Source organism: Sapajus apella, unplaced genomic scaffold (genome assembly GCF_009761245.1).
Source record: "Sapajus apella isolate SASKATOON/1434 unplaced genomic scaffold, GSC_monkey_1.0 scaffold1, whole genome shotgun sequence".
Classification (NCBI taxonomy): domain Eukaryota; kingdom Metazoa; phylum Chordata; class Mammalia; order Primates; family Cebidae; genus Sapajus; species Sapajus apella.
Window position 1 is genome coordinate 13,187,819 of NW_022436941.1, and position 14,642 is coordinate 13,202,460.

Here is a 14,642-nt window from a genome sequence, read left to right on the forward strand (position 1 = left end):
CTTGGAATAAAATCTGGACTGTTTAACATAGCTACGGTGACTATACAATTTATTGTCTAAACCAGGGCATTTTTAAGAGTGAAGAGAGAGCTGCTAATAATTATACTAGGACAAGAGGCCTAAACCAGACTGTCCTTGTGAAACCTGATACACAATCACCCTAAACACAGCCCACGGGGCCTTGTCATCTGGCCACTGCCTACTCCTCAACCTCTTCTTTCATCGTTATTCTCCCTTTATTGCCATGCCTGACCACATTGGATTTCTTCTAGTTTGTAAAAGCATCATGTTTTTTTCAACTTAAGGGCCTCCACATGGCTATTTCATATTCCTAGGATGCAGTTTCCTTACTCTCTGCCTATCTCTCTCCAGTTTGTCTTTCCAGCCTCAGCTTAAACATCGCTTCCTCAAAGAGGCCTTCCCTGACCACCCAAATTTAAGTCAGGTGTCTCCACTGACACTCTTCCTCAGCACCCTGTTCCTTCTCGTCTCACTTATCACAATCTATATCCTATGCTTATTTTCCAGTCCTTTAATGTCTTCCTTCCCTTCTAGAAGCACTGTGAGTTCCAGGAGGGCAAGAATTAAATCTGTTTTGCTACCTTTCACCAGCACAAGGTAGGCCCACAGTATGTGCTGACTGAATAAGTGAAAATGCCACAGGTGATCCAGAGTGGATGTGATTCCAGAGATCTAGCATTCCCACATTAATCTACTTCTCCTTTACATCTCAGAGTCACCAAACAATGTTAAGTTATACTGAGTATATACATATACAAAGGGGAAGATTTCCTCTAAAATTAGTTTTTAAAATGTCAAAGTCTCAGCTGAAAGGAAATAGCCATTAATCACAGGGAACAACTCATTAATGTCACCATGTTTGTGATGATATTGTAAGGAGACAGCATTTACTGAGCACTGAGTAAGTCTCAGCAATGTGCTGAGCACTATTTAGTTCAATCTGCACAACCTTCCTAGATGGTAAATATGATCCCATTTTCCAAATGAGGAAATAGAGGCCAGAAAGGGTAAATTATTTATTCAAAGTCTCATATAGGTAGTGGCAGAATCAAACTTGAACCCAGGTTTGTTTTTATACCAAAGAAAGAGGAGGTTTTCTAACAGCCTGCTAAGGGGACCAGACATGAAGGAGAATTGCTAAAATTTAGGATTTGGCACATATAAAGGGGTCAACAGGATCAGTAAAAACAAGTATTGTACAAAAAAAAAAAAAAAACCAGGGAAAATTTAAGCTTACTTCAGTAAGTCCTTACATTTGATAAAAGGAAACGAAATATTTCAACTGATGGATTGGTTAGAGTAGCCTACCTTATCTTCTTAACATATTGTATTTAAAAATCTTCTTAACATTTATATTAAAAAGTAGAAAATAATATTCATGGTGTAGACATAAATGTTAAAGAAAATAGACAATTTGGAGGATGATGAATTGAAGCAAGAGGCAGGCTGAGAAATTGATATTCAATGACCCCCAGTGAGTGTTAGTGTGGCACACTGGTTTTCAGATTGATTGACACCAAAATTAGTATTCTGCAATTTGTAATTAGATGTAGGAAGCTAGAGTACTTTGGAGGCATTTGATGGGTTCTCATGCAGGCAGCTTAATTGGTAATGAGATTTACGTGTTGATGTAGGAGCAGCAGATTGGAGGCTGAAGGGTGATATACTCATTACCCGTTTTCCGTCTAAAGAACAGATTGCTTTGTTTAGATAAAAATAGGATTATACACATATGGAAATATTTGTCACTTATACACACATATAACCATATACATATATTCTAGGAAAGCGTTTGATTTAATAGTTGAATTACACAAAAGTCCAATACTATATAATATTGGCTGAAACAGTCATTGAACTTCCTTTTATTCATTTCCTTAGATGTTATTAATGCTCAAATGTAATGACCATTACGTGATATTTGCAAATAGGCACATCCGGCTTGTCCATGGCTATTAAATGTCTTTATTACCAATGGTAGCTAATCTATTTCTCTATATTGCAAGTGGAATATCATTAAATCTCAAATTTTATTTTCTTGTTCAAAATCATTTCCATCAAAACAGTTAGTTTTCAGTTGAAAAGTTCAGGTCACAGTGAATGTCTTTAGGCTCGATAATAGCGCTAAGGTTTAAAATACTAATATTACTTATAAATATATTTAAATTCATTTCAACCCTGTGATAGATTGCAAAATAAAAATGGCTACGAATTATTTGCAACACCTCCCATCAAGAGGTGGAGTATATTGAATCTGGACTTGGTTAGTTGACTTGCCTTATCTAAAGGGACATTAGCAAACAAGACACAACCAAAGGCTTAAAAACTGTTTGTACATTGGGGTCTGTCCTGTCTTCTATTGCTTTTAGAAGCCAGTTACCATGTGAAAAACCCAGGCTAGCCTGCTAGATCCTGGAGATGCATGGTTCAGTCACCCCTCTCACCCTCTCAATGTGTATATCCACAGAACTCAGTATGTACCTAAAGATGATGCACATTATTAATTTACATCATATTTATTATCTCATTAATTATAATGAAAGGCTTTAGTACATCATAAGTTATGTAACAGCAAAGCTCCACTTGCTTGATAAATGATAATGTGAACAAACTAGAGTTTCAATTAATACAGGGACTCTATGCCTTTTGGTTTGAAGGGATCTTGGCCTTCCAGAAATTTTACATGTGGAAGTTCATGATATAAGAATCAGACAGATGGCTCCAATGATGAATTCAATAAGATAGAGTCATATAATCAACATTAAATTTGTTTTAATAGAAATGTGTAAAAGCTAATTTTTAAAAATACATTTCATGATTTACAAAATCATGAAAAGGCTGATTTTTAAATAATTATTCTGATTATTTGGTATACATTATTAGATAGATTTTAGTGTTACTGATCTATGAAATTGTCAATGTCATGTACTTCTTTGTTAGCACGTACATGTTTAGGTACATACGACCTATGTCAAAATTACCACAGTTTTGCCATCAATTAAATAATTCTCCACTTTGCACCTTGCCACTACTAACATGGTATCCAATCCAACAAAACCAGCATGCTCTCTGCTTCTCTAATTCTTCTGATAGCACAGCTCTTCCTTTGCATAGATTTATTATTCCATTTGATTTCAGTTGTGTCTATATACAATGAAACAGCATACTGGTGTAATGTTCTTAGTCATCACTATATGAGGCTTACTTTTGAAAAACAAAACCCTGTGGAGATTATTCATTTTTATTCCCCCAAATATTTACATAAACTTTTCATGTAAAGAAAAGCAGTATTTTCCAATGAAGAAAACCAAAAGTTGACTAATGTGGCTTACAAAGTTAGTTGAATCATATTGACAATACATTTCTTTGATATGTTCCACTAAAATGTATTCCAGCATACATACACATGCACACACACACTGAGTGCAAACTCTATGTTTTGGTTACTGACGATAATAATAACAATGGTTTAAAGAAGAGACAAACCACATGCTTTTGTTTACTTTTAACTTTTGTGCATTTGGGATTTGATGTGGCTACAAGTTATCTTTCAGAAGTATAAATGAAGTAACAGTTGTGCTGAATGCAAATAAAAGTCATTCTGGTAAGATATGAACCTCTACATAATACGCTACATTTTTGTCAAACTCAGCTTTTCCAGCAGTCTGCAAAGGAGGTCCAGAATTCTAAGTTATGTGTATCTAGTCCCTGAGGTAGGTAAAGAAGAAACAGGGGTAAGAAGATATTTTCAGGGCAGACAATGTACAGTAGGGTGGGTGGGATCATGGTTTCCTGTTCTCAAATTCTTCGAGAGGTTTTTGAGCTAAAAGTCCCTTGTGAGTTCTATGTCACAGTAATCAATTCAAAAGAGATATTTCACATGTGACAGCCACATGTGAAGCATTTCCACAAAACTTCCACCAGTACACTTCCTCTCTCTAGCCTTTTTTTTTCTTCCACAGATGTGCTGTCAAATAAAATATGCTGCAGTAAGAATCATTTTATGATATTTTTGCATACTAAACTTGGCTGAACTCCTTGTCTCTCATCGCATCTTTGCTTCTAAGGGAATGTCACAGAATCCCTTGCTTAGGGGAAAGTTCTACTAACCTCAGCAAATTTCGTTTTTATCAGTGGTCATTAATAGAGAATAGAATTTGATATCCACCAGTGACCATTAAACAATTTTAGCACCTCTGATGTAGACCATCACTCATTAAGTTAAAAAGTCTTCCCTTACTTAGCGTTTCCTGCCCAGAATAGCCTAGAGGCAGGAAGGGGACCGGGATGAGAACCACTCTATCAATGTCTCCTTCCAAATCCTGAAAACCGAAGTTAAACTTTGATAGGACATGTCCTTCCAGGGAAGCCGACACTCACCTATGAGTGTTGTCCAGGTGGCAGGGGCACCGTTTGTCACATTGGATGCCGTAGAGCCCCTCGGGACACACGCGTGCCTCACAGCGCTCGCCCGCAAAGCCTGCTTCGCAGAGGCACGCACCGCTCACGTGATAACACTTCCCTCCATTGACACACTGGCAGGCTTCAGCACAGCGAGCACCATAGGTCCCAACAGGACACTCATCTTGGCACCTACCAAGCAAGAGGCAGGAGCAAGGAGAAAGATTAGTTAGTGCCATGCGAAAATAAATGGTTGATTCAGAATGGCTTTGTTATGCACAAATTGAACGGCTTTTTTGCTCTGGCAATTATTTAGTGATTGTCCCATTGCAGGGATGAAAAGCATTAAGATGCATTACTCTGGCTACATATAGTGTTAACAGCAGCATGACCTGTAGAAAACAAAAACAAAATAAATAACAACAACAACAAAAGATGAAACCAAAATCAAAATATGAGCTTAGCACATGAGACATGTTTACACTTAGTATCTGCCAAAGTTACATAGCACTTTAGCGGATGCTAAGAAAATGAGAAAAGAAATTTTCAAATGTTAGTCCCAGTACATAATTGTGACATTTCAAAACATACTTTCCTGATTCCAAAGAGAAAACTTTGTGTCAAATTTGAACTAACTTTTAATTCTCTTGGCTTTCGTGTGGACATTAATTTTTAATCTTAGCCATGTTTCTACTCTCGTTCAAAGCTGAATGATAATCATTACTCCTCAGTTAGAAAGTTCTGTAACTAATAAGCCAAGTCCTTTTTAGATTTGGGAAACTCTGAGCTACCAAAATCAGATGTCCTCGATTCCAACGTGAGAAGTGCCTGCCAGTAGAAAAGCTTGGAGTTTTCTAACTGAAACGATTGGCTAGTGAGGTTTTGCCCTCTGTAGGGAAGAAGGGCTGCAAATGACAAGGAGTAAAGATCAGCCGTCAAAAATTCACTTTATTGTCTTCTTAAAAATGGCATTGGAGCTCTGCCCAGGAGAAGGGATATGCTCTAGGTAAGGTGAATGAGGTGGGAAGCTGAGTTGCTAGAGGGAATCATGATAGAAAAGAGAAAATGATCTTTCATTGCTCCATGGAAAGCACAAATAGTTAGACTAGCCAAGTTCCTTTTTGACTAAGCCAGGTGACTGGCTCTCTGTGGCAGAAGGCGAGCTTTCTGCCAAGGGAGAGGGAGACAGGGCTTCACCCAGCCCAGTACTTGCCGCAAGAAGGGTACACTTTGTCTGGGCAGCCACTTCCCATGTGGCTCTTAAGTCAGGCCAGAACCAGAGTAAAAAATGTAGGTCAGCCTTGCATTTTTTAGATCTGTATAATGTGAGCAGCAAGGCATAATAACAAATTCAAGCACACTTAAAAGAAACAGAAAAGAAACATACTTCAAAGAAATACTGTTTCCACAAAGCTTTGCATATTTTTAATGATAGGGTGCAACAAGTAACAATACCAGGGTGGGAGGAATTCTATTTCAGTGTAGAGGACAAATCTTGATAATTTTTTGCGGGGGAACACAGGGTCTGCCTCTGTCACCCAGACTGAAGTGCAGTGGTGCCATCATAGCTCACTGTAACCTCAAACTCCTGGACTCAAGTGACCCTCCCACCTCTGCCTCCTGAGTACCTAGGACCACAGGCACTCAACACCATGCCAGGCTAATTTTTAAATTTTTTGTAAAGGCAAGGTCTTGCTATGTTACCCAGGCTGGTTTCAAACTCCTAGACTCAAGTGATCCTCCCACTTCAGCCTCCCAAAGCGTTGGGATTATGGGGATGAGCCACTTGGACCAGCCCCCTTCAATACTTTTCTGGTTACCTCCGGCTCTAGCATATATTTAATATGATGGAGACAAGGAAAAGAATCTTGTGTAAATTTAGTTTCACAGATTCTAGACATCTTCAGGTGTATTTGTCAACAGGAAACCTTCAACTGCTCAACAAACCATTAGAAAAGTTATGGAGTAATTGAACTAATAATACTCAGCATAAAATAAAATGTGTGCCTAAAAGTTATACATGGTAAACCTATTTTTGGACCAGAGTGTATTTTTAAAAATAAAAGTGCTCTTTGTTTTTAACCTTTAAGAAGCTTCAATAAGCCAAGTCATTTAGTTTATTCCTTAAAGATATAAACTTCAAAGAAAGAAATGCTTAGGTACAATAATTTGGTCTCATCCTGGCTCCTACCGAAGGCTGACAAGACAACTTTTCAACCTGTCTGTTAGATTTTCTTGCAAATCAGTACCAAAAGGAAAAAAGATAAAGATAAATAATATCACTTCTCTCTCCCAAAAGAATTTGAAAACAAACCCAAATTTTAAGTTTTGACCTATCTTCATGATTTCAACTTGGTAAAAAGCACAGCTTTAAAAGTGGTTCCAAGTAGTATAGATGGGAAGCCTGGGAAAGTATCTGTTACCAAATTACAGGGAACCAGTGTGTATATTTTATCATATCTTGGCAGACTTCCTTTCTCAGGAAAAATAAAATCTATAATAGCTGGTCTTGACCCATATTTACCTTTCTAACCTACAATTAAACACACTACTAGTTTGTATTATAAATATAAAACAAAAAATCCTATTTGAATTTTACTTACTAAAGCAGTCATTATTTAAGCTGTGTTCATATTCTCACTTTATTTTTTGTGAATGTTACACTTGTAAGACAATTCTGTTAATAATAGTAGGTTTATTTCTATCCACCAAAGCAAAATGGTAGGATATCTTTCTAAAAGTATATATTTTCCATCTTGAAAATAAACGTAATCATAAAATAGCTGATGCCTTTCTGATTGGCTGCATTCAAAGTTTTTATTAAGCAGTCTTATCTTCTTTTTGGTCATTTTATCTTCAAGAAGCGCCATTTCCCAACAAATTTTATGCCCTTAATGCTGCTTCTGGGGTCATCCCAAATGGAACAGGAAAAGCTTTCAGAAATCAGTAAAAGAGGAAATGCATTTTCTTAGGACAGAGAGCAGAAAAGTAATAAAGATATAGCAGCAATAAAGATCAGCCACAGTAGAAATATGGAAATTTGGGGTTTCTAATTTTTTTTACATTTCAAGCAATGTTTTGGAATTGGTAAGAATGGATAAGCATTAAGTAGAGATAAAGTATTAAAACATCACTTTCCAAAACCAATGAGAGTTATAGACTTGTTTTAATACCATTTCTATTATTATGTTGCATGTCATTGTGAACTTCAGGAAAAAAGGAAGTGAGTTAACGTGTAAGGGGTGACAGGTACCGCTTTCATGCCTGTCCTTCTGAGCATGTCCTTCCCTAGAGTGATTGGAATAGTTAGACCAAACCATGATTTAGTGTGAAAGAATCACGTTCCTCATTAAACCTGGGATCTATGAATCAGCTGCCTACCTTTCTAACATCTGGAACTGCTGCTCTGGGGGAAATATAAAAAGCACTTGGAAACAGCCAACATTTCCACGCTCCTAGACACAGGAAAGAGTTCCTCCATTGACGACCAATGCTGCATTCCCCCAATTCCTGTCTATAATTTTTGACCTCACCTCCTTTCACCCCCATTTATCTTCACCTTCAGGGTAATATGGAACACAGACTTGGCAGAGCTGTTTTGGGAAGTTCATCACTGATTCACACATCCCTTCATCCAACTAACACTCGCTGATCACCAGTCATGTTCATGGGCCCATGCGAGGCTGTTGCAAGGCCCAGGGTAATTCTAGGGCAGCACCATCAGCATTCAAAACTCTTTTTTAACCCCTTCAGAAGGAGTTTTTTGAGGATCTGGAAACCATCGCCTCTTCACTCTTACTTGACTGTGCCATATTACATTTACTCACCACAATATCCTCTCAACCTTTCCACAAACCCTAATGCTTTTTATTTGGGCATCCCATGCGCTGCTCTGCCAGCCTACAAGGTGCCTGTTTGGATATTTCTTATTTCCCTCTGGCCGGGAGGGCTGTCCCCACATCCTGGGAATGCTCTGTCGGCTGGTAGGGCCAGCAGCCCTCTGCCCTAACCTCAATGATCAAATTTCACTGACTTCTCAAAACAAGGGAAGTGGCAAGTTAAGATCCCAGTCCATCAAGTCCTTTCTCCCCACACCTCCTGCCACAGGTTGCCTCATGGCCGTTCACTGTTGTCCTTTCATAGTGACAAGTGTGTTTGTTGTCTTTGTATGTGTGTATGTGTGTGAACTCTAGAACCCACACAGGGATGACAGCTGAAAACAGGAATCATGTCACTGGCTCATCAGAAAAACAATAGTTACAAGAGCAGCAGGTCGAGAAGCAAGTTCTCTCTTTACTTGCCTTCTCTTTCTCTGGCTCCTGACCTTCCTTGGCTCAAATGTAAAATTTATCTGAAAATTAACTGTTATTCCCTTTCCCTGTATTCCAGATGAAATAAGTATAAGCTTATTAGCCTTGTATGTTTCTTGTTCTTGTGCTGCCTCTAATTTGAAACTTAAATCCCTAGATGGCAAGAAAATAATTTTATTGACATTTTAGTACCCTAAAATATGACAAAAAACTATTATTAAGATTGTGCTTGGCCTTGTGCCTCTCCTATCCAACTCATTTATCTATAATAAGATGTTACATGGATCCAGAAATTATCTAATAGCCTAATCTATCCAAAATACAACCTAAAACTAGGATGTCAGTTACAAAATCTTTCTGAGTACCCCAATTACATGTTATGAAAACTATGTACTAAGGGTTTGAAAAATTCATAGCATGAAAAAATTAAAGGAAAAATATGGAATTATGTTAGCAAAAGACAAAAAAGCATTTAATGACATTAAGTGGCTACTATTAGCAAAAGTTTTTAATTAAAAAAAGGAATTTAAAAAATTAAGAATGAAGAAAACAATTTACTAAAAACAAACAGCAAACATGAAGCTATACTGAAGCTATTTCCAATAATCTTGGGAACAAGACAGGGATTTTTACTTTCACTGCAGTTTGTCAACATTAATTTGGAGGTTCAAATTTATGCAACAATTCAAGGAAATAAAATAATCATTATAAATATTAAAAAGAAAAGACTAACGTGTATTTGTAGATGATATGATAGTATAACGAAATAACTCCAGAGTTTGCCAAAAACAATATTAAAATTACCTTAAAAGTTTGGTAGTATGAATAAATTTAAAAGTAAATGTTCAAAAGCAAGTTTTTTCTTCAACTAGAAATACCCAATTAGAGGCAGAAATGAAAATTTTAAAAAATTACAAAATACTCAGAAATAAATTTAATAAGAAAATGCAGCATGTAACATGGAGGGAGGAGGGAACAAACCTGACAGTATCTTATTAAAAGTCACAAAATTAGAACAGGATTTTAGAAAGAAGAAAAAATAGGAAAAAAAAGTTGAAGGAATTCTTAGTTCACAGACATCATAAAAATAATGAGAGCTAATATTTATACAGCTCATAAACATTACTCAAATTGATAATCACTAGTATTTACACAGTTCATAGAAATTGTTCTAGAATAATAATATCTAATATTGATAAGTTCCAGGGCTGATTTAAATGTTTTAACACATTAATCCTCATAACAACCTAGAGAGCAGCACAATTATTATTAGGATGTTACAGACAAAGTGTTTCCAGGGACACACTGAGCTAAACTTAGGTTCCAAATGGCTGTTTTTCATCACCGTGCCCTTCTGCCTCTCAAGTCTCTTCTCTAATCCTACACAGTGAGCTTGGCTAACTAGTCTTCCAGGACATGACAGATTCAAGAGCATATTAAAAGAAGGATGCACACATCAAGTTCAAAACCTTCTGCACAGCAAAGGATACAAGCAACAAAGTGAAGAGACCACCCACAGAATGGGATAAGATATTTGCAAACTATCTATCTGACAAGAGATTACAGGTTGGTGCAAAAGTAATTGCAATCTTCACTATTACTTCGAATGGCAAAAACTTCAATTACTTTTGCACCAGCCTAATAACCAGGAGCTCAAACAATTCTATAGAAAAAGTCTAATATCCCAATCAGAAATAGGCAAAAGATTTGGATAGACATTTCTCAAAAGAAGACATACAAATGGGAAACAGGCATATAAAAAAGTGTTCAACACCACGGATCATTAGAGAAATGCAATTCAAAACTACAATGATATACGATCTCAACCCAGTTAAAAATGACTTATTTCCAAAAGACAGGCAACAACAAATGCTGGCGAGGATGTGCAGAAAAGGGAACCCTTGTACACTGTAAATGGGAATGTAAATTAGTACAACCACTATGGAGAACAGTTTGGAGCTTCCTCGGAAAACTAAAAATTGAGCTACCTTATGATCCAGCAATCCCACTGCTGGGAATATATCCAAAGAAAGGAAATCAGTATATGGAAGCAATATCTGCACTTGTATGTTTGTTGCAGCACTGTTTACAATAGCTAAGATTTGGAAGCAATCTAAGTGTCATCAGCAGATGAATGAATAAGGAAATGTGGTACATATACACAATGGAGTACTATTCCACCACAAAAAGAATGAGATCCAGTCATTTGCAACATGGCTGGAACTGGAGATTATTATGTTAAATGAAATAAGCCAGGCATAGAAACACAAACATCTCATGTTTTCACTTATTTGTGGGCTCTAAAAATCACAACAATTGAACTCATGGACACAGAGAGTAGAAGGATGGTCACCAGATTGGGCAGGACAGTGGGAGGGTGTAGGGAGATGGGGATGGTTGATGGGCACAAAAAATGAGAAAGAATGAATAAGACCTACGATTTGGTAGCATAATAGGGTGGCTATGGTCAATAACAACTTAATTGTACTTTCTGAAAGAATTTGAAGAGTATAACTGAATTGCTTGTAACTCAAAGGATAAATGCTTGGGAGGATGAATACCCCATTCCACATGATGTGCCTGCTGCACACTGCATGCCTGTATCAGAACATCTCGTGTACTCCATAAATATATACACCTACTATGTACCACAAAAAGTAAAAAGAAAAATATTAAAGAAAAAGAAGTAGGGTGTACAAAGCTCTCAGAGGCAACAGTTTACCATCTAATACAGACGATGATAAACAGGGCAGTAAGACCCACACAAGCACAGCCATTTTTTCCTGTTTTATGTGGGACCAGAGAGCCCTAGAAGTCTCAGCAGATCTGACTCTATCACCACCACACAATACAATGATGAATGTTCTTAAGGCTATACTGAATCATAAGAAAGTAACTTTATACTTTTGAAAGGTACCTAAGTACACATCCCATTTAAAAATAAATCTATCTCCAAATACTTAAAATGTAAGCGGCAGTCCTAAACACTCAACACTTTAGAATGACATATTCATCATGGGTTCTGAATAGCTGATATTTTATGGTCTTTTTCTTTAGTGCTTTTTCTGTTATCTTCAACTCACCATTGCTATTTATGACTCAATTTCTATACACTAAATTAGGATAGAATCTGCCAAACAGATTGATGCTGTTTAGCTGCTTCTGAAATATTACGGAATAGTCACGGACGCATGGTACTGAAGATGTTCCCTGGACCCCACAAACTTTCCTTTCACACCATTATAAACAGTCAGAGAAATACAAGGGCATCCCTTACCGTTCCCCTGTGTATCCTGGACTGCAATGACATTGGCCTGTGGCAGCATCACACGTCCCTCCATTATGGCACTGGCATTCTTGAGAACAGTTCTTTCCAAAGCGACCCTCGGGGCAAGGCTGACCACACACTGTGCCCTGCATTCAAAGAGACTTGGAAAATTAGATGGGCCTCCAGCCAGGGAAAGACGACTGGAGGATGAAGAAGAAAAGAGAGGAAATAGAAAGGAGGGATAGGGGACCAGGGCTGCAAGAAAATTAGATAAGGGAATTTTAGAACACATAAACTGTTAATCATCTTTAAAATGTCGGAAATACTAAATTGACTTAATTACTCAATAAGCCCAAATCTTAAGATACATTCAAAGATGGCTGAATATTAATCTTAAGAAAAATCATATTAAAAACTGAAGTTTATGACAAAGTTGCATCAAATTATCATGGCAACCTAAGGAATGTATAAATCCTCCTAAGTGTTCTTCCATGTGTCTTCCATGTACAGTAAGTCAACAATACTTACTGAGCATCCGTTACGTAAATGGCAACATCTGCCACACGTGGAATATCCAAATGCTTTACCATATGTTCCAGAGAAATTACACGTCATCATTGGCTTTATGTCTTAAAATGTAGCATAACACAGGATTGGTATTTTGTGTACCTGAATTAACAATCACATTGCCAAAGAAAGACTTCTAAAGGAATGAACCTAGACATTTATTTCAGAAGAAAAACATTTTATTTTCAGCAGATTCAATAAGCATTGCTGAGCCAAGATCAATCGGAAAGCTTATTTCCTGGGGAGAAAAATCAAGAGAGTAACTTGGACATTTCTCCTCACCCTAGAGGCTGTCCGTCTTGTCAAGCACAGTCATTACATTTACTCCAATCCTGCATGGATTAGAATAAGAGGCTGTACCAATAAGCCAATGAAATACTCTGTCTTCTTCTTCACTTGGCTTTATCACTTGGGCTCATAGCTTCCCATCTATTTGTTGGAGTTATAATTAGACAAACAACATATCCCAAATAACAGGGATTTTTCTAATGTTTTTCACTATTGGAAGCTGTTGCTCTGTCCTCCCTCTTTCTAAAAAAAGGCAGACTGTGGGCACTCTGAAATCGGAGGCTAGCGAACGCCAGATGGTTTCCTAAATGTTTATTCTGGACAGCAGAAGAAAATACATTTCCTCTAACTCCTGGCTACCCACAAAGGCAGTTGGTGTGCTAATCAAGTCTCCTCTGGTGGTTTCTAGCTCTCTACAAACAGGGAAATTTCATCCACAGACTCTTGGAATCAAAAAAGCCTTTGAGAGATGATTTGAATCGGCACTTAACTGAGAATCATCTACATGCCAGGCGTTGAGCTAAGCACAAAGAATCAAAGATAAGGTAACAACCCTCAATTAGCTCACAATGTGGGGGGGGAGGGACAGATGTGAAAATCGCTCTGTCTCTCCACTCTAGCATGACAAGGTATACTTAGTGTGACGTAAAAGCGTGAATGTAGGAATACCGTGCTGAAGGTTGGTCTGTGGTAAGCAGGGGTGAAAATTCTTACTCTCTCAGGGTCTAACTTTAACTACCCATAATGGTCCACATAAGCTTCAGAAATGCACTGAAATATCTTCATGCATAAGGATTAACCTTCACAAGCAGCTTTAAAGAGGACGTGATTTCTCTTAGTTGAAATACGTAGGGGTGTGTGTAATAGGAATGTGTATCATCTTTGAAAAGCACCTCGGATGATAGCACAAATGACATGTTGTAAAGGAGAAGTATAAGTTAAAAGCTCAGTTATACAGAGAGGAAAAAAAGCTGAAGCATTTTTGAAGCAGAAGTAAGAAACTTCTGTCAAGGTAAGGGGCCTAGGACACAGAAAGAGGTGAGGGGAGGCTCCCTTGGGCCGCTAGAAAGGGTCCATCTGTCCACGCACTGGGACTCAGAGCTCAAGTCCGTGGTTACCCTTAGCCCACATCCTGACCACCCTAACTGGGAAGAGTTTCAGCCTCAAGGTGGGGCAACTCCACAGACAATATCTACACTGAAGTCCTGGGAGTCGAAGGCCTGCAGTTTCTTATCCAAAGAGCATGGGGTTCCCAACACCCTGCTGCCCCAGCAAAACACTTCCATTGCAAAAGACCAATGTTGGCAAAAGGCTGAGTACAGGAAATGAAAGAATAGAAGAAGTCAAAAATAATCCAGCACCTTTACCTCAGGCAACTAAGAGAGAAGTGCTAGTTTTAACCAAGACAAAGAGATAGAGGAGTAGCCTTACAAAAGAATTGGGTATACAAGTTTGGATTAAATTTATTAACATGGACTTTGCCAGGCCTGCTCAAACCTGCCCAGTAGTCCTTAAATAGCCTTTTTTACTTTGTCTTCATCCTCAGTCACTCAATTAAAGTTCTCCTCTTCCTCTAGCTCCATTGCCTATGCTGTTTCTCCATGCTCTGCTTCTAGAACGCACTTTGTCTGGACTACTCACCATTTCTGACCCTCTGGGATCTGATATTTATTGTATACTTGCTCCAGTGGCCTTGAAATCTTAAACTCTCTTTTACTTCCCAAGACCCTCATTGAAAAGTGGACTCCAGTTCTCCTTTGTTCCATAGCCACAAGAAAGGGCAATGA

At 37.9% G+C, this 14,642-nt stretch overlaps 1 protein-coding gene across 1 annotated transcript in view; it reads right to left on the reverse strand.

Moving 5' to 3' along the window:
- Positions 1-14,642, reverse strand: part of MEGF10 (multiple EGF like domains 10) — a 169,047-nt gene that overhangs the window by 45,832 nt on the left and 108,573 nt on the right. Inside the window, exons 8-9 of the mRNA XM_032263422.1 lie at positions 12,010-12,146; positions 4,402-4,614 (exon numbers count right to left, since the gene is read on the reverse strand). Coding sequence (XP_032119313.1) covers positions 4,402-4,614; positions 12,010-12,146 — 350 coding nt within the window. The remainder of the gene's footprint in view (positions 1-4,401; positions 4,615-12,009; positions 12,147-14,642) is intronic.